At 47.0% G+C, this 21,155-nt stretch overlaps 1 protein-coding gene across 1 annotated transcript; it reads right to left on the bottom strand.

The window, feature by feature from the left end:
* Positions 1-641: 641 nt before the first annotated feature.
* AKT1S1 (AKT1 substrate 1) lies at positions 642-19,521 on the bottom strand. The gene is made up of 5 exons (XM_082273733.1): positions 19,416-19,521; positions 12,618-13,105; positions 5,854-5,931; positions 3,429-3,577; positions 642-1,082 (listed from the first exon to the last, which is right to left on the bottom strand). The coding sequence occupies exons 2-5, from the start codon at positions 13,084-13,086 to the stop codon at positions 948-950; spliced, it is 831 nt and encodes a 276-aa protein (XP_082129859.1). The 5' UTR covers positions 13,087-13,105; positions 19,416-19,521; the 3' UTR covers positions 642-947.
* Between the last annotated feature and the right edge of the window lie 1,634 nt (positions 19,522-21,155).

Here is a 21,155-nt window from a genome sequence, read left to right as displayed (position 1 = left end):
ATCAGGAGGGAGAATCTTGGGACATCACTGGACAGAGGGACCTCAGGAAAGTGTTGGGTGGGCTGATGGGAGCTGCTGCACAAAGGCCTTTTATCTTAATGCATAGAAGTTCTCCTCCCTCCCCCTGCAGTCTTCTGGGACACCGACAGGTCCCAGAAGATGGTATCCACCAAGCCAGGATGTGCCGGGTGACTTGCATGTGTGCAGTGGGCACCCGGCTGTCAACCTGCAAGCTGTTAAGGCGGGTGCCCATAGTAAAGATGCTGACGCCGCTGAGGGAGGATGAAGACAGCTGGGATGAGCTCACCGCTGGACTGTGGGACAGGCGACTGGCGTTTTTTTAAAAAAAGTCAGCAGCTACACTTTGTAGTGCTGGAACTCTTCTTTAAACAAGGACAGTGTAATGTTGCTGTGTTCCAGTCTGACATCTTTAATACAAGAAATTCTAATCTCCCAAAGTGTAGTAGAAGTCCTAAATCTTTCAACTTGAACAATATCCCATCTCAACCCAAGTCCAATGGAAGCCAGCAGACAAGTGTTGAAGATCACATGACAGTGAAAGACTGGAGAACCATAGAGTATACCACCACTACAACTCCCCTTGGTTGGAAGATTTAACATGTACACAAGCAAAAAGACAATGAAAGTTGTATTCCTCTTTTATTGAGGCGAGATTTAAAAAGGGGGTAAAAATCTGACAATTAGGGTACCCATGTTTGTCAGGCCTGGGCCAAAAAAAAAAATGAATTAAAAAAAGATTAAACAAACGTTTACTACCACATTAGGAAGTGAACCAGTCTGCCTCCTAATGGGTGGCGAGTTTCCAATTTCAAGCTTCTTTTGCTGATTCTTCGATTCTTGTAAGAAAAAAAAAAAAAAGTTGTCTTTTTTTAGTAGTGTATCACACCATTGAGCAGGTGGGCTTCGGCTTCATTTAGTCTATAGTCTTAGTATTTCCGGTATTTTGCCTGGAAGTCACCGGTATTCAGGCGAGGACGAGGCAGATCCCCAAATGGCTGAGTGTTGTCATGAGCCAGAGCCCTCATGCTGGCAGCAATCCGGTCTAGATCTGGAGATGGAAACTGAAAAGAGAATTCAGTTAGTACAGCAGGTCTCCAATGTGGGCAACATTAGATGTTTTACAAGCAGAAAAGGGTTATGCATGATTACATATACCAATTCCACACCGATTGTGGAGCAACCATATGTGACCGAGGGAGAGAAAAAAAAAAAGTTTATCAAAATATGATCCTGCATTTGTAAAGCAAATCTTATGTAAAAAAGACTAACGAGGGTGGACATTACAGTAGCAATCACACTTAGATGTCTGTGCCAGTTACTCTACAAAAAAGGGACCTCAAGATCAGCAAAAAAGCAGGCAAGGTCTGCAAGCTTTGCTGTTAAGAGGTCTGACTTGCACAAAAACCCTACACACCACAAACTATTCTGCAAAGCCGGTGCAATACCAGGTGTAAAGGCCCGTACACACATACCGATCGTCGGCAGACGAACGATCTGCCGATTGTACGCTTGTTAGTATGATGCCTCCGACAGCTGTCAGCGCACATTCTGCCGACAAGAATCTGTCATGCAAGCATTAAAATTTTTGTATTGCCGACACCAGAGCGGCCGATTGTTCGCCAGTCAGTACAGAATTCAGCCGACAGACCACAGATTTGCAAGACTGGGCATGCTCAGAAAAGAAAAAAAAACAGGGAAGTTAACCATTACATGACATCACTTCTGCAGTCAGCTGTAGTCGGCGGACAAATTTCTTGTGCTGTCTTTGCACTTTTCAACAGACACCGACAGCCCGGGGACAAAAGACGGCCGATCGTTCGCCAACGATCGGTACGTGCCTTTACACTCATTTGTTCGGGGCAGTCAAGTGATTATCACATCATTTATAGGTGATCTGGTTCACAATTGGGTCAGGCTTCTGATCCATATGCCCCAGCCTTTTGTTAAGGTGCATCATGTACAGGCATGTCACTGCTGGCTATGCAGTGACAAAAAAATGAAGGTGAGGGCTTGTTCACATAATGCATTAGCATGTAAAGCACCATCTATCTTTTCAGGGCTGAGCTGTATGCAGGCAGCTTATTCGTGAATGGAAGGTGGGGCACATGCTCACCTGCAGCTCAATTCTAACATGCATGGGTACATACACATACCACTAATGCAGTCCATATGCCTCCAGGTTCATGCACCCATCCATTTACGCAAGCCTGCATCTCCATTGTCAAACATGCTGCCTGCAGCTCCATGCTACTTGGAATAGGATAGATGGCCCCTTTTAAAGGCGGCACAGTGGTGTAATGGGTAGCACTTTCACCTAGCAGCAAGAGGGTCACTGGTTTGAATCCCAACCACACTACCTGCCTGGAGTTTGCATGTTCTCCCATGTGCCTGCTTGGGTTTCCTCCAGGTACTCCGGTTTCCTCCCACTCCAAAGACATGCTGGTAGGTTAATTGGATCCTGTATAAAAAATTAATTTGTCCCTACTGTGTATGCATGCGAGTTAGGGACCTTAGATTGCAAGCTCCTTGAGGGCAGGGACTGATGTGAATGTACAACGTATATGTAAAGTGCTGCGTAAATTGACGGCGCTACACAAGTACCTGACATAAACTGATCCCTGAAAACGAGTCATGCACAAGCCTAATCATATATGTCAATTCTTGTTATAGACCATTTTAAAATGGAAAAAACTGCTTCCTGAGGCTTTGCATATTTGAGGTGGGAGAAATGCCCCCACACACCATCACCTTAGATCACACCTAAACCAAAAAAAAAGTCAAGTGAGGTCCTCCAACTGCCCAAGTACCAGGTGGTATTAGTGACAGGTTATTGATAATGGCTGCCCTAATGCATGAGCCAAGTTGAAGATTTATTTACCCATCCCTACAGCCCTTTCCCATATACAGGATAGAGGGGTTAAGCAGCTTTGAGAAGAGTACATATGGGATGATCTGAGGTTCACCAGGTTACTAATGGAAAGGTCATGGGAGGGAATGGTAAATGTCAAAACTACAGCAATCAATGCAAGCTTACGGCATGTGAAATAACTATTTCAGCCCTAGATGGGCATTGGCTTCTGTTAAAAATACATTCAAATGTTTAGACTTGACAGTAGATTACAGAATGTGTGTGACATCATTGTGCACTAGTACTTAAGCTAAAGACACCACCTTAGTGGTTAGTAAGGTTACAGAAGGTAAAGTGCAACAATGGTATCCAATATAACTCATCAACCCCAATCTTCTACACTGGTGCCAAATTGTAAGAAATACATTAAATATCATGGAACCATTAAATATCATGGAACCATTAAATATCATGGAACCATTAAATATCATGGAACCATTAAATATCATGGAACCATTAAATATCATGGAACTTGTCTTTACTCTCCACTTATACTGACCTTGGCATTTTCATCATCAGAAGATTTGTAAGTATGTCTTTTCTCTTTGAATCCCCACACAGGTACAGTGACTGGCAGAGACTTGGCATACTGCTGGAGATTGCGTTGTGGCAGAGGTTGCCCAGGGGCATCCTCAGTTAAACTTCCATCTGTAAAAAAAGACAAGATTTACACACCAAGTTATGAAACAATTTACACAGTGGTTTAAACCCTAGTGTAATAGCAAATATAATGAAAAGCTAGATTTTTTTTATAAGCCACCAGTTTAGATGACCCCGCATTTACAGAAACTTTTGGGGGGTGGGAAGACCTATCCAAGTAGGGAGCAGCATTACACATGCCCTTTTCAGAAGCTTCACTGTAGCAGAGCTCCTGGAACTGATCAAGATCTTGATGCTTGGACAAATACTTGGTCCCCTGTGATGGCTATCCTTCCACTGACCCCAGGTTTGTGCAGGACACTAGGGGGGGGTGGTGGTCAGGATATTGCTAGAGGGGAACTCCCTATTCTACACACCCAAAGCGTGTAGAATAGAATCATTAGCAGCCCGTAAAAAGATGGCCTGTCCTACATTTGACCCAACAGGTGTAAACGCCAACCTAGGACAAAGGATTCTGATGGAGGTCAAAAGGTTCTAGATTGGCAAGGCAATATACTTGGTAGTCTTGTCTCACGCAGAAGGACATTGTCACAGGCATTTAACCACCTGACAGTATTCCACCCCCCCCCACAATAGAGCCTTTTGGTGGCATTTAATCACCTTTGCCTATAGGTTTTTGCACTATAGGTCAATATGTATCCTGCTACATATGGTAAAAGAAATCAAGGAGCTTACTCCTGATTGGTTCATGCAAAAAAAGTATCTACAAACTATGGGATACATTTTTACTAGAAATGGCGACTTGGAGCAGGACTGCGATATTGTGGTGGACATTTTGGGGACCAGTGACCCCTATACTGACAGGCTGAGAAGGGGCTACAACTATTGATCGGCCAATTTTTACCGCCGATACTTTGGTCATCGGATATTGGCCGATTTGACATTTAAATGTCTACAGGTACTGTGATAGAGGACTCTGGGGGGGGGGGGGGGGGGGGGGTCTAAAACAGTGGTTCTCAACTCCGGTCCTCGGGACCCACCAACAGGCCAGGTTTGCAAAATAACTAAATTACATCACAGGTGATCTCATTTGCTGCTCAGTGATTGCAGTATTCTAGTCTGCATCCCCCAAGGTAATACTTAAAATCTGGCCTGTTAGTGGGTCCCGAGGACCGGAATTGAGAACCACTGGTCTAAAAGACCTCAACCCCTCTGCACTTAAAAGCATTCAAAAACGCCAAGTTTGGCTGTTTTGAATGCTGTACGTTTTTTAATTCGGCGCTGACAGTACCCAGAGGTGATGTCATGACATCACTTCCGGGTACTCGGCAGCACCGAATTCAAAGAAATGGGACACCCGTCAGACAGCGGCGGTGCAGATGGAGACCTGGTCAGATGGCGGCGGTGAAGGTAGGATGCCCGGGTCTCCCAGTGGGACAGGAGACCCGGGAGAGCTGTGGAAGGGAGGGGACGGGGGACATCCCCTCCCGCTCCTTGGGATTGACAGCTGAGCCGCATCGGTCGTTGGCTATGGACCCCGGTACAAGCACTTTGCCAAAATATCGGCAAATCAAAAAAAGGCAGATTCCGATATATTGGGCAAAGTGCATATCGGCCCTCAATATATTGGCTTGGCTGATAATCGGTCGATCACTAGTTATAACATCTAGGGCGATCAAAGGGTTAACTGTATGCCTAGCCAGTTTACTGTGGGGGGGGCACAACTTCCATCCCATACCAGTCAGAATGGCATTCTGCCTTGTTTACATGGGAAGATTGTGGATGTGCCTTTTCCTCCTTATGTGGCGGTGGACAGGTCCTGCACCCCCTACCCAAAGTGTTGGAACACCCCCCCAGCAGTAGAACTGCTATAGGGTAGACCTGAAGTGGTTAAGGTGTGCTGATAGACAGCACTTACATATGCTATACATTTACATCAGTCCCTGCTCTAGAAATAGTTATGTCCACCTCACATACACAAGCCAGAGCCAAAATGTACCTAATGGTGTCTGGAGGTGGGAGAAAACCCATAGAGCATGTCCTGGTTAGGCTTCAAACTGGCACTAGGAAGTGGCAACCACTAAGTTACTACGGTGCATACCCAATATTCATTAAAGGCACAGTATGAAATACTCAACCCCCCCCCCCCCCCCCAAGCCAATGCATTAGCCATTAACTCATGCAGAAAGAGTAAGCAATACCCTTTGCCAGATGGACACATCTTTAATCATGTTGGGCAATATAGGAGAGGACTTAACCCCCAAATTCTGCATTCCAGCCAATACAGTGGACAAATCAATAGATCAAAGCCTCTGCAGTCTTACCATCTGTACTTTCTTCTGGGTCAGATTCAAAGAAAGGTTCACAGTCTTGGCTGTTTTCTTCATCCATCATAAAGAGCCCTGCAGACACCAACAAACAAAAGTTATAAAATAGTGCCACCTAGTGGAGAACTAGTATATTACATTCAAGAAATTTTGCAATGATAGCAGAACACCTCAAATAGGACACTTCGCTTTCAGTAAACTAAATTGGTAAAATCTGTAATTTTTGCATCTCTCCACATAGGACTGTAACAAACATTCATGGACAGATGCAAAAGTTAGATTTAACAAAGTTAGTACGTTTTCTGAAATTAGACAACCCTGTTGGCGAGATCCTCATTCAGCAGATCAGCCTGCCTGGAACCAATTATCAGTTCTATGCAACATTTAGGTCCCATGTCTGAGGCTTACCACCACTTAACCAGACATGAAATCTGAACAAAGCATATCCCTCTAGTGTGTACTTATCAACCCAGAGCACCAAGTTCATTTCTGTCTGCTGCTTCATTCTGAATGAATCACTACCAATATTTTGGTGGGTGTCTGGGGAGGGAAATCAAGCTGATTGACAGCTTCAGCTCTGTTTGCAGGTGTCCCTTCCCTCCAATCAGCTCACCTCATTGAGCTCTCCACCCCCTTTCCTGTACTCAGACACGCTTCAAAACTCTATACTTTGAATGGATTTGAAGACAGCAGATAAACCGGTACAACTTCTAGGATTTGTTTAATCAACTGAGGCCAGTCACTTCACTAGTTATATGCAAGGTTTACAACCCCTTTACACCTCCCTGTCTGGCCTATAGCAGAATGTTGGCTGGGCAGTGGCTTTAAGATCCTGACTAAATGTCATCTGATGTCCTTCAAGTGTGTGCGCAGCACGTCGATTGCTGATGAGCTGTGTCACACAGACAGTGACATCAGAGTAAAGAGCTGATGTAGGCTCTACCATGTGATTGGGTGTGTCCAATCACATGTAAACAATGCTGTTTTTGGCATTTCCTTTCCTCTGAACTTTCAGTGTGAGGAAAGGGAAAGCAGATAACGCTTTCCAGTTACAGGGGGACATTTGCACTGACAGTATAGAAAAGTAAAAAAATAAAGCCGAGAAGTTTGTCTTTAGCAAAAAAATATAAAAAAACCTTTGGTATAGCCTGCTGGATTCACTTGTGATTGTCACTAGCAGCTGCTATACCTGCAAAAAGGGCCAGCCTGAAGGGATATAGTAGGACTAAATTTTCTGACTACAGTTCACTTCAACAAACCTGTTAAATTAATAGTGTAACATGCGCACACCTGCTAGAGCACAGGTACAAAGACACACCCTCTTGTAGCTGAGATGAGTCCGATCTCACTGTCACCAAATAGATTCCCTGTGTGCAATCCCATTAGATAACCTGCATAGCTTAGTTATCACAGTACAATAATGGCAGCGATGACACTGGAAACATTGTTACAAATCCTTTAACCCCTTTACAATCGCGCTATAGTCAAACCGCTACAACACTGCTACACATTGCTAGGAGCAGTGCTGCATCTTGGCTAGGCCAACAAGGCCCAGGCCTAGGGCGGCACTTTGTGCAAGGTGCAGCTTTTTTGCTGCCCCCTGTAAAGAAAAAAAAAAAAAAAAAAGCCTCCTCCTGGTTCCCACACAAAAAGGGTCTCCGCCGGCTTGCGCTACACTTTTAATATAGTGCCAGTCTTATCTGGTGAATTGGGCCAGAGGGCAGAGTCCAGGAGGCAAATCGGTGTGGCACCCCCATAAAGCGGTCAGTGATGAGGATGCACTGATGGGCAGTAATGAGGCTGCACAGATGGGCAGTAATGAGGCTGCACAGATGGGCAGTAATGAGGCTGCACAGATGGGCAGTAATGAGGCTGCACAGATGGGCAGTAATGAGGCTGCACAGATGGGCACTGATAAGACTTGTGGTCTGTGGTTCACAGATGATAGGGCGGGTCGTAAACAGTAAAGGGCATGGCCTTTACATGAAGGGGTGGGTCATACGTAAATTAGGGGGTGCACAAGTCTAGTCAGGCCTAGGGCAGCACAAAACCTAAATATGTCACTGGCTAGGAGGGAGTCATGGCTTACATTGGCAGATCTGTGATGGCCATGTCCTTCAGACACAGCCGATCACAAGTCGAGGTAAAGAGCCAATTACAGTGGCTCTTTATCATGTGACTGCAATATAAACAGGATTTACTGGTTATTGGCAATCTCTCCTTACGCTGACAGTGCATGAGTGGAGAGCCAAGTGGCAAGCCACAGGGGACATCTACACTAGGGATTGACCGATTATCAGCAAAGCTATAGAGGGCCGATATGCACTTCCAATATACAGGAATCGGCCACCGATATTGCAGGAAAGTGCTTGTACAGGAGTGATGCCTGCAGCTAGAGGCATCACCCCGGTACTGGTGTCCATAGCCAGTCTTGTAATGACAACCGATGCGTCTAAGAAGCCGCTAAGCTGTCATTACAAGGAGCGGGATGGGACCCAGATGAAGTCCTTGGGACACAATTCCTCCCAAATGCAATATACCCTACGTACAGATTCATGGGAATGGCTATAATAATGCTGGGTGCTGACCACCAGCTAGAAACCAAAGAATCTGAACGGAGAAATGTCATCAGCACACCAAGGATTCCTCAGAAGGGTCCAAAACTTTATTCACGTGGTCCATACATGGCAACGTTTTGAGCATGCAGGACCCCCCTTCGTCAGGCAAGTGACAGTCACTTGCTTGACAAAGCGGACCTGCATGGCTCCAAAACATGGTCATATGTGGACCTGTGACTAAAGCTTCAGACCTGAGGAATCCTTGGTGTGCGTTAACATTTCTCCATTCATTGCTCCCATTGATGGGGCATCATTCCTCCTGCTAAAACAGTCAGTCAGCATTTACTCCCAGTGATGCCAGGATGTTTTCTACTCACTGACCAGTGCGGCCCCCCTAAAGCATGAAGGACAGTAACTTGCCCTTTCTGTAAAATGTTTGGAGACTCCTGATCTAGAGTGAGGCAAGTACCATAGCAGAGGTGTTGCAAGTCTGCTAAAGGTTTGTAGAGAAGGTCCTTACCCAAGGCTGGAGAATAAGAGCTAGAGTAGCGCACCACTGATTACAGCTGCAATGCTTTGCAGGCTCAAATGCACCTTTTTTTGAATATGGACGCTTTATTGCAGAAGGTTGCATTCTCATTTCGGTTACTAACCTGGAAAAAGCCTACAGTGGGCACATCAAAACTTTTGGACCACATGGGGTGCACCCTTCAGTGATTTCATAGTTCACTAAAAGACGTTCCAGCTTTTCACCAGTTAAGTGACTTCTGTAAATGTTGCTGCCTAGTACTCCGTCTATTAAATTAAATGGCTTAACCACTTAAGCCCCAGGCCTGTTTTTCACACTCGGTGTTTACAAGTTAAAAATCATTTTTTTTTGCTTTGCTAGAAAACTACTTAAAACCCCCAAACATTTTTCCCCCAGAGAATAAAATGGAGATTGCAATATTTTTTATAACACTATTTGCGCAGCAGTCTTCCAAATGCCCATTTGGAAAAAAAAAAAAAACACTTTTTTTAATTAAAAAAGAAAGCAATAAAGTTAACCCAATTTTTTTCCATAATGTGAAAGATAATGTTACACCTTACACCGAGTAAATAGATGCCCAACATGTCATGCTTCAAAATTTCGCACGGAATGGCGACAAACTGGTACTTAAAAATTCCCATTGGCGACATTTAATTTCTACAGGTTGCCATCTTAGAGTTACAGAGGAGGTCTAGGTCTCAAATTATTGTTCTTGCTCCAATGATCATGGCGATATGCAACTTCACATATGCATTTATTTCTGCGTGTGAGCCAACAGGGACAGGGCACTTCAATTTTTTTTAAATAGTAAAAAAAAATTAATTTTTATTTCCATTACAAGGAATGTAAACATTCCTTTTAAAAGAAATAAGCATAACTGGACCTCATTATTGAGAGATATGGGGGTCAAAAAGTCCTCAGATCTCACAAGTACACTAAAAGATGGAAAGAAAAAGACCTTTAAACCGGTTGCTAGGCAACGTTTGCCGTTGCTCCGGTGTTCCGTGAAAAAAGCATACCCATAAAAATTCCATACCCTAGTCACTTCCGGTGCTCATATGTCAGCAAACAGCTGAGGAGCTTACTAGTGCGCATGCTCGGAGGGTATGGAATGTTCACGGTAGTGTGTTATAACGTTACACCGCATCTGCTGGTTACATTAACATCTCCGCTGCAACATGAATCATCTCCACTCCTACCTCTGTCACTTCCTCATCTTAGCTACTAAATGTAAAAGCGGATCACGGAGCCAAGTTCTCCGCAATTTAGATTTCATACACCCGCCGCCACTTTTACATTTAGTAGCCAAGATCAGGGAAGTGACAGGGGTAGGAGCGGGGATGATTCATGTAAGAGCTGATGCGGTGTAACATTACACACACTACCGTGAACATTCCATACCCTCCTCCGAGCATGCGCACTGCTCCATTTCCTTTGACAGGAAGTGACGTGGGTATGCAATTTTCACGAGGTATGGTTTTCTCACGCCACACCAGTCCTCCCAAGACCATAGAGTCGAGTGAAGGCAAGCTTGCCCTCCTCGACATCCTGTCTGAGGATCCGGGACCGGATTGTTTTCCCTGCTGCCGGCAGGTCCGGTAAGCGGGGAAAAAAGTACTGGAATGCGGCAGGAGGGGGGGCACGTCTTCCGCTGCCCCGGAAGGGTGATCCCGCTGTGATTACACTGCTGGGACCACCCTTATCAGAAAGCTGACTGCCCGCAGTTTAAAAAAATACCAGGGTTATGGCAGCTATCTGCTGCCATAACACCGGTATTTAGGTTTAAACTGCCAACGTAAATAGTCATTGGGCAGTTGTTTAAAGTGTTTAAGCCCCCCAATTGTTATTGAACAAAATCTGCCAGGTACTCAAAGCGGAGTTCCAGCCTCAAAGCGACTTTACACGATCTGCTTGCTGTACTGTCACTGAAAAATTGGATAATTACATTTTTTTGATTTACTTACCTTGTTAAAGAAAATATACTTCTCCTCGGCCTGCGCCATCTCTTCCTGCATGCATTGACTCCTGGGAGCCGAACGTCATCGTGCCTGCACCGACCCTGCTCGTCACTTCCGGTTCAGGCGCGTTATTCCCTGCTGAACAGCTTCTGGGCATGCCCAGAAGCTGTGCAGGGATGACGCGCCTGCACCGGAAGTGACGAGCGGGGCATTCTGGGAATCTGACATCACCGAAGAGGACGTTCGGCTTCAGCTGCCCACACGAGATGGCAGCGCTGGACAATAAATTTTCAAGGTAAGTATTTCTTCTAAAAAGGCAAGTGAAACCAGGGACAGTTCAGAGGCTATAGTTTCTGAAATGCACTAGCCCTGACTGTCCCGGGGGTATTTTTATCTAAAAAAATTTGAGGGCAGAAATCCGCTTTAACTCCAAGCAGGTAACAGTGCTTGCTGTTGAGCAAGCGCTGAGCACTGTTACCTGCTTAGAGTTTAGTACCTGGCAGATTCTCATTGTGTACCTTATTGGTTTACACAGCAGCTCAGTTTTTTGTATAAATTACTGTTTGGCATGAGTGGGTATATAATTACACACAACTTTTTCCCCAATTGTTATTACCAAAGTGTTATAATCTTCTTCGATTAAAGGGTCCAGTTCTCCAGTGGTCCTCAACTCCGGTCCTCAGGGCCCACTAACAAGCCAGATTTTAAGTATTACCTTGGAGAGATGCAGACTAGAATACTGCAACCACCGAGCAGCAAGTGATATCATCTGGGATGTATATCAGTTATCTTGCAAACCTGGCCTGTTAGTGGGCCCTGAGGGCCAGGGTTGGGGGGACCACTGCTCTAGCCCACTTAGATTTACTCCACCTCTGCCCAAAAGCTTTGCACAGCCATTGTGAATTCCTGTAATGTGTCCAACATGTATGGAAAGATTTTCTATGATATTCTGCACCAGCTTCTAGCGGTCAAAAAAGGTACACATTTTAGGGAATGGATCACTAGATTGAATCAAGGATCATAAATACACTTCACACATTACAAGCTTTACAACAGCTGTGTGAATGCTTAGACATTTGCACAGCATCTTTTATTACACCCAAGGCCCCTTTCACAATGGTTTGCTTTAAAACTGCCAGTAAAACACTGAGTGCTTTTGCTGTGCGGTTTTTAAAGGACACATGACTCAGACGCTGTTGAGGAGCTTCCCATTTCAATGGGAAGGCATGTTTAAGGCTCCCAAACATGCTGCAAGCAGGGATTTTTCACTGCAAGCACACCAGTGTGAAAGCATTTGAGCTTTTCAGGTGCTATTAAGGCAAAAGCACTCAAGTGTGAAAGGGGCCCAATACAGAGCTGCCGTTTTGAGATCAGCAACTCAAAAAGTACCAGAGCTACTGGACCAGAAAAAAGGATCACATTCATATCGAGTTTAGTAGCCCTGGTATTCCATGACAGCTTTCCTTTTGAACAACGCAGAGTCCTAGGCTACCATTGTTTAGCTTCACATTAGTCATAGCCTAGGGCAACCTCATCTATTGAGAAGCAGTGGTCTTCCATGCTGGGCTGTGCCTTTCCAAGCAGCTTCAAGGGTTATTGCCTTGGAACCATTTAGCAAAGGATGCCAATTAAGACACAAGACCCATGCCAGTTGAGTGAACAGCCAACCAGGTTTGCACACCTTGTGTAAATATTCAGCATCCTCCAGAGCCTCACCTGTTGAGTCACTTGGATCACTGTCTGCCTTTTGCAGGTGGCTCTGCTTGTTGTAATCATAATCATCTTCAGGTGGATTCAGAGGCGGCAGCGGCTCAGGCAGTTGAGCCGGGGGTTTGGGTTTCTCATTGTCCTCCAGTGCGGGGAAGCCCTCCTTGCCATAGATAGAAGGGTAGCTCTTAGAGTAAGAGTTCTGTCTACCACTAGTGGTCTCTGTGTTGCTCTTGCTGATTGGTAGTGGGCTGGTAAAAGAAGTGGTTTTATGCACTACAGCAATGTCATCAACGTACCGCTGAGTGGCCTCCAGGAGCACCCCATTGCCATGAACATGATAGCCATAAGGGGGCACAATCTTTGATTTATAAGCAGTTATTAGCACAATGTCATTTCCAGTCTGTCTACGGTATTTGTCCGCGGCATTAATCAAGGCTTCCCAGGCCTCCTTGTGGTTGTCAGCCATGTCAGTCATGATTGAGATCTATCAAACCCTGTGAATGGAGAACAGATAGTCTGTTATTCAATTGAAATATTCTAAAACAGGTACACAAAGCATGTATAAAAAGGTTTACACGTCAGCCACGATGCAACAAATTTCAAAGTGCACTAGCCAGCTGAAAGCTCTGTCAGGCTTTCAGTTTGGGATCATTGAGGGCCCAGAAACACTAAAAGACAACCCAGGGTTTCCAGTGTGCAGCAATATGGCACTTAAAGTACTCCTAGATTGGTATATTTGTAATCCACCCAACACCAGGCTGAAGACCTAGCAACTATTACTATCATGGGTATCAGTTTTAAACAGGTATAAGTGTCCCCATACAATTCTTTTCAGGTTCTCTGCTCCTCCCCTGATGGAAGCCCAATTTGTGGAAGATAGCCGTGACCTCAGTTGCCATAGCCTTTTTAGCATGTGTGCCTAGTACAGGGGCAGGTCAGCTAGGTTCCTACAAGGGTCCCTCCCCCGGTTATGCCACTGGTTGCTAGTCCACAGGCATCTGAGGCAGTCATTGGTTTCTAGGATGCAGGTGGACAGGCTACAGTCTTACTAGTTATGCTGCAGCGGCTGACTATATGGATTGGCCAACATGTACCCAATCAGGCAAGTCCTTGCACTACATAGATTTTACAGGGTGTGGCCAATTTGAATCCGTAAATTCCTCCATGAGATCTACTAAAACCTGTAGACTATAAGACCGTATACATATTTGATGTATTTAGTTTTGTCCTTGTATAGTTTTAGTAAATCTAAAGACTGTATTAAGGTTGAACAATCTGAATATATAGTGTATGGCCAGTTTTTATTGGGACCACATCATTTTGTTTGTGCAGCTTTAAGTTAGATCTCCCAGCAACTATGTAGTGCAAGAGCAGCTCCAATACAAATTAGTTTAGATTTGCTAGGTCTTGCGGTCACCCAACACATTACAGCCTGACTATACAATCTCTGTACAATCAACTTTAGACATATCAAAACATGAACACCTACCTAATCTGACCCATTTGTATTAATGAAACAGGTCCTTGCATGACAGTCTTCGTAAAGGTGCATATCCTCTAATAAATGTACAATCACCTTTTGATATAATTATGTAGTGGAAGGACTTACCTGATTGGATTGATTAGGTAGGTCCTCCTACTCCACAGCTTTGGTAAACCTAAAGTTGACTGCACAATATAAAGTTCTATTGATCATTTTGGGGATCCCAAGGAACGCCACACATTACAATCAACTTTAGCTCTACCCAATACAATAAACTAACGAGGGCATGTCTACCCACCCTATTAATTAAAATTCAATCATACTACAGTCCTCATTCGCACACTGAGCGCAACTTTGAAATTACCTTGCACGATTTGAACCAGTTCTGGACCGCCCACCGCAGGTATACTGTGGCAGGCAGCCCCTCCTGCGCAAAACAGCAGTGGTCGTGCGACAGGTGCTGGGGCGCGCTCATGCCCCCACTTGGCAGCAGGGACAGCGGTGCACAGGGCTGGCGGTCGCAAAAGCCGCCTGCCACTCGCGATCGCTCCCTGCTGAGAGAAGGATGGTCAGCTGTTATACACACAGCAGACCGTTCTCTCTGGAATGATCAGAGCGTCTGACCCTTCTATAGTAGGATCACAGGTCTCTATGGTCATTTCAAAAGCCCATCCCCAGGTTTAAATTTAACCCCTTCCCTGCCAGTGTCTTAGTAAGTGCATATTCTAATCACTGATTACTGTAGCAATGTCACTGGTCCCCCCCAAAAGTAAAAAATGTCAGGGGTCTGATCTGTCCGCCGCAATGTCGCAGTCCCGCTAAAAAAATGGCAGGCCACCGCCATTACTAGTAAAAAAAAGACAATTTTCCCCTAGTTCATAGACCCGATAACTTTTGCACAAACCAATCAAAATACGCTTTATTGCAAATTTATTTACCAAAAATAAATACAAATTGGGCCAAAAAGGATGAAAAAAATTAGATTTTTAAATTTTTTTTTTGAAAGGTTATACAGTATAGCAGAAAAAGTTTCAGAATTGTCGGTTTATAGCGCAAAAAAAAAAAACAGGAGATCAATACCCCAAAAGAAAGCTCTATTTCCGGGGAAAATTTATTTTGGTACAGCGTTGCACAACCATGCAATTTTCCATTCAACGCAGTGCCAAATCGCAAAAAAAAAAAAGCCTGGTCATTAAGGGGCAAATCCTTCCAGTCCAGAAGTGGTTAAAGTCACATTTCAGTCTGACTTGGGACACCTGTGCGGATTCATGCACAGATGAATATTGAAGATGCCCCTGAAGTCACTAAATGTTGTACAGGAACTACTTTTGGAAATCTGTGCGGTGCTGTAAAGTCAGCAACGCACAGATTGGGACTCATTGCCAGCAATAGGCTGCGATTTCACCTGTCAAATCGCACCGATGTGAACATGTGCTCATATTTGTTAGATCTAAAAGGATAATTTTACAATCAGATGTCAACAGGTGTTGTGAGTTTATGGCTGTCCAGAAGCTATGCAATCCAATTGTACAATCCCTTTTAAATCCACAGCTATGTTAGTGCAAGGTCCTGGGATTTGATTCAAGTCAAATGTATTGTCTAGATCAGTGGTCCTCAAGGCCCACTAACAGGCCAGATTTTAGGCATTACCTTGGGGAGATGCAGACTAGAGTACTGCAATCACTGAGCAGCAAATTATATCACCTGGGATGTATTTCAGTTTTCTTGCAAACCCGGCCTGTTAGTGGGCCCCGAGGATCAGGGTTGAGGACCACTGCTCTAGCACAGTGTTTCTCAACTCCGGTCCTAAGGGCCCACTAACAGGCCGGGTTTGCAAGAAAACTGAAATACATCCCAGGTGATTTGCTGATTGCAGTACTCTAGTCTGCATCTCCCCAAGGTAATACTTAAAATCTGGCCTGTTAGTGCAGTGTGCCCAGGAGGAAAAAAAAAAATCCACATTGCGATATCTCTCCCCCCCCCCCCCCCCCAACGACATATTGCGATATTTATACCCGCCTCTTCCTGGTGTACATGGTACAGTCTCCTCCCCCTTCGTATTAGGTACCTTAGCAGCCTCAGCCCAGGTGCACTCCCTCCGCCTCTTCTGTTTGTCCCTCACGATCGGGCTGTGAAGTCGGTTCTCCCGGAGGGAGGGGGAATCTCTCTGGATGAGGGCAGACGGACATGTGGGAAGTGGGGGCAACGCTGGGAGTTGTAGTCCTCTCCACCAGGCAGCTCCTTCGCACCGGAAGCACACTTCCAGTCCCCCACAATACAGCGAACCAATCACGTCGTGAGTAGCGGCACAGCAAACCAATCAGGTGTGCAGGCATGCGTGATTGGTTCCCTGTGCCGCTGCTCACCGCTCAGTCCGGAGAGCTGCAGGATGGATGTGGGGGCTGTATTCTACCTTCACTGAGTCCCCAATATCACATGATCCGGCGATGTGACTATCACCCACGGCACGATATTCAATGTTACATCATTCAGCCCTAATACACACTATACAACTTATTTTGGTAGATTTCCTTTAGATTTACCTTCAACTATGTAGTGAAGGGCCGGCCTGATTGCATATGAATTGAAAATGTCTGACCTTATATGGTTTTAGTAAATTATAGGAAAACAATCTAAAGAAAGTTGTATAGGGTGCATCCAGCTTAAGGCTGGGTTCACACTGGGGCAGCTTCAAAGTCACCCGACTCTAAAGCCACCCAGTGCAGCACAACTTCTCTAATAGAAGTCAATGCAAGTCACCCCCAAAGTAGTACAGGAACCTTTTTCTAAGTGGGAGCGGCTTGAGTTGCTCCAATTAGAATGGTTACATTGCACTGAATGGAGCGCGACTTGTCTGACAGCAAAGTCACCTGACAAGCTGCCCCAGTGTGAACCAGGACTCAAAGATTGAATTAGATTTCCCTGTGTATGGCCATCCTAAAGACCATACAATCTCAGTAATGAAACAGTAAAGTTGTTAAGGCAGAAGTATTCTACATAAGAGCAAAAACATTCTGCAATCAGCTCCCACTAAATACTTACCTGAGCCCACTCAATCCAGAACCTCTCATGAACACAGTGGCTCTCGCCCCATCAGCTCAGACAGCAGTGTGAGCCATTGGATCCTGCCAATCACAGCCAGGGAAAGGAGCAAGCATGCACAAGCCACCGCCATAGCTTGCTAAGGGGGGAGGGCCACCGCCATAGCTTGCTAAGGGGGGAGGGCCACCGCCATAGCTTGCTAAGGGGGGAGGGCCACCGCCATAGCTTGCTAAGGGGGGGAGGGCCACCGCCATAGATTGCTAAGGGGGGAGGGCCACCGCCATAGATTGCTAAGGGGGGAGGGCCACCGCCATAGATTGCTAAGGGGGGGGGGGAGGGCCACCGCCATAGATTGCTAAGGGGGGGGGGGAGGGCCACCGCCATAGATTGCTAAGGGGGGGGGGGGGAGGGCCACCGCCATAGATTGCTAAGGGGGGGGGGGGAGGGCCACCGCCATAGATTGCTAAGGGGGGGGGGGAGGGCCACCGCCATAGATTGCTAAGGGGGGGGGGGAGGGCCACCGCCATAGATTGCTAAGGGGGGGGGGGAGGGCCACCGCCATAGATTGCTAAGGGGGGGGAGGGCCACCGCCATAGATTGCTAAGGGGGGGGGGGAGGGCCACCGCCATAGATTGCTAAGGGGGGGGGAGGCCACCGCCATAGATTGCTAAGGGGGGGGGAGGCCACCGCCATAGATTGCTAAGGGGGGGGGAGGCCACCGCCATAGATTGCTAAGGGGGGGGGAGGCCACCGCCATAGATTGCTAAGGGGGGGGAGGCCACCGCCATAGATTGCTAAGGGGGGGGGAGGCCACCGCCATAGATTGCTAAGGGGGGGGGAGGCCACCGCCATAGATTGCTAAGGGGGGGGGAGGCCACCGCCATAGATTGCTAAGGGGGGGGGAGGCCACCGCCATAGATTGCTAAGGGGGGGGGGGGGGAGGCCACCGCCATAGATTGCTAAGGGGGGGGGGGGGGGAGGCCACCGCCATAGATTGCTAAGGGGGGGGGGGGAGGCCACCGCCATAGATTGCTAAGGGGGGGGGGGGAGGCCACCGCCATAGATTGCTAAGGGGGGGGGGGGGAGGCCACCGCCATAGATTGCTAAGATGGGGGGGGGAGACGACCGCCATAGATTGCTAAGGGGGGGGGGGAGGCCACCGCCATAGATTGCTAAGGGGGGGGGGGGGGGAGGCCACCGCCATAGATTGCTAAGGGGGGGAGGCCACCGCCATAGATTGCTAAGGGGGGGAGGCCACCGCCATAGATTGCTAAGGGGGGGGGAGGCCACCGCCATAGATTGCTAAGGGGGGGGGAGGCCACCGCCATAGATTGCTAAGGGGGGGGAGGCCACCGCCATAGATTGCTAAGGGGGGGGAGGCCACCGCCATAGATTGCTAAGGGGGGGAGGCCACCGCCATAGATTGCTAAGGGGGGGAGGCCACCGCCATAGATTGCTAAGGGTGGAGGCCACCGCCATAGATTGCTAAGGGGGGAGGGCACCGCCATAGATTGCTAAGGGGGGAGGACCACCGCCATAGATTGCTAAGGGGGGGAGGACCACCGCCATAGATTGCTAAGGGGGGAGGGCCACCGCCATAGATTGCTAAGGGGGCCAGATCAGGGCTGCTCTGTGCAACACTATTACATGTTAGGGCACCTTTACCAAAGTTGGAATGCAAGGACCTACCTGATCTATCCAATCAATCTCTAGTTAAGCTGGTCACTGCACTATATACACTACTTGGTAGATCTAAAGCAGATCAGATTGCAACAAGTGTTATGAGCTTCCAGCTGACCATCCAGTCTCCATTAGATCCACCATCACCTCTGGTAGTATGAAGGCCTGGCTGCTCCAATACCAATCTGTTGCAATAAGTTTATAGTCCTATTCCAAGCTAAACCAGAGAGAGATTGTACAGTGTATGGAGGGGCTAACACCAAGTTCACCCCACGTTACTCGTGCATTATAAAGTTTGGGCAAGTAATGCAACTAGAAACTCTTCTATTGCAGAACTAGAAGTCTTAGCATTCCCACCAACAAAGCGATCATGCAGCAATGTCTATAGACACAGATCGCCCGATATTAATCGATGGGAGATTAAGGCAACATCCCCCACAGTTGGAGGAGTGCAAAAACACAGCCAGGACTATGAGGGCTGTGCAGAACTACAAGCCCCAGCATGCCCCTAGGATAGCCGATCTGATCGGCCGCCACCATTACCAGTGCAATCAAACCTCCCCCATGCCCGGTAAGGCTGGTCGGTCCCCGTGCAGTACCTGGCTCTCTCCTGCAGTCCTCACTCTCAGCCCCCTGGGGTCGCACAGCTACAAACGTCACACCGCCCTGTCCTGTACACCGCGCACTCCCCCCCTTTAAACCCCCCTCAACTCCGCCCCCTTCATTTTAACCACGCCCCCTCACCCTGATAGCTGCTCGCTGCAGGTGATGAACACAGGTGTCAGAGCAATCAAGTTCTAATTCAAAGCCAAGTCTCCATGCAGCCAAGTTTTTCCCCAATTTCTTACATTGCCCATAACAAACATGGCGCCCGCTGCCTCCATTATTAAGCACGGCGTGAATGCAAAAAAATGCCACCGCCACGGGAGCGTTTGACGGCGGTGTTCCGTGAAAAATCCATACCCGTGAGAAAACCATACCCTCGTCACTTCCGGTTCCGCTACGGAGGGTATGGATTTCTCACGGTAGTTAAACTTGCGGCGCTTACATTAAAACATCTCATCTGAAACGTAAATCATCTCCGCTCTTCGCCCTGTCACTGCCCTCATCTCCGGTAATAAATATAAAAGCGGATCACGGAGCCGCGATCGCCGTCACATTTACATCTCATACACCCGCCACCGCTTTTATATTTATTACCGGAGATGAGGGCAGTGACAGGGCGAAGAGCGGAGATGATTTACGTTTCAGATGAGCTGTTTTAATGTAAGCGCCGCAAGTTTTACATTAGACACAGTGCCGTGAGAATTTCATGCCCACCGAGCATGCGCACTTGTCTAATTCTTTAATGTTCCATCACGTATCCGGGGCTCTGAGCATGCGCACTGCTGCGCTGCTCAGCTGTTTCAGCCCGGAAGTGACGAGGGTATGGTTTCTCCACGGGGTATGGTTTTTTAACGTTACAGCGGCACAGCACGCCTTGTGACAAGTAGTCAGTGTGCCCTTAGCTGTCGAGGTTACGTTTCAGAGATATTGGTGCACTAGAAGCAAGGGAGAAAGGGGTTGCCCTTAATAAAGATGGCGGCGCCAGGCAGCAGCTGTTCTTGCATGTGTGGGAGGTTGTTGACACTTTCCAATGCTGTGGTGTGACCAGCTTGTTTATTGCATAAAGTGTGTTAACAGAGGCAGAGCCATAGCAGACGTGTTTGGAGGCCGACCTGTCAGCGCACATGTTGCTCAGTCATTCTAGTTACCTCAGAGTTCCCTCACATTAATCACCTCACACACACCTGTTCACCAGGCCATTTTATTACTTTTTGCACACATGAGAAAATATGCAATTTTTGCTAGAGATTAAACCTTAAACATTATATATTTTCTAAAAGCAGAGACCCTGGAAAATAAAATGGTGGCAGTTGTCGTTTTTATGTCACATGATATTTCCGTAGCTATTTATCAAACATATATTTTGGGGAAAAATACACTTAAAGTGGTAGTATACTGATTTTTGTGACTTTTACCTACAGGTAAGCCTATAATAAGGCCTATAATAAGGCTTACCTGTAGGTACAATTAATATCTCCTAAGCCTGCACGGTTTAGGAGATATTTGCCCTGCATGCAGCCGCTGATGCTAGCGGCGAATGCGCTCTGAAGGTGCGGCGGACCTTCAGAGTTCCTTGCCGGAAAGTTAAATCGCGGCTCCGGTCACTCACAGTGCCGGAGCCGCCGAACCCGGAAGAGACGCAGAGGGATCATGTCCGCTCCCACAGCGGTGTCCGGGGGTCCGTGTCGGGGGTTCGTTTTAAGGTATTTCATAATGAGCTAGTATGCGATGCA

Source organism: Pelophylax lessonae (genome assembly GCF_965119305.1).
Source record: "Pelophylax lessonae genome assembly, chromosome: 12".
Lineage (NCBI taxonomy): Eukaryota > Metazoa > Chordata > Amphibia > Anura > Ranidae > Pelophylax > Pelophylax lessonae.
Note: the sequence above shows the minus strand (reverse complement) of the source record. Positions and strands in the feature narration are given on the sequence as shown.

Coding starts and splice junctions, on each gene's coding strand:
- AKT1S1 (XM_082273733.1), bottom strand. CDS start 13,086: ATGACTGACATGGCTGACAACCACAAGGAGGCCTGGGAAGCCTTGATT. Junction 5,932..12,617: donor TGATCCAAGTGACTCAACAG/GTGAGGCTCTGG, acceptor TGGTGTCTGCAG/GGCTCTTTATGATGGATGAA. Junction 1,083..3,428: donor CTGATGATGAAAATGCCAAG/GTCAGTATAAGT, acceptor TTCTCTTTTCAG/TTTCCATCTCCAGATCTAGA.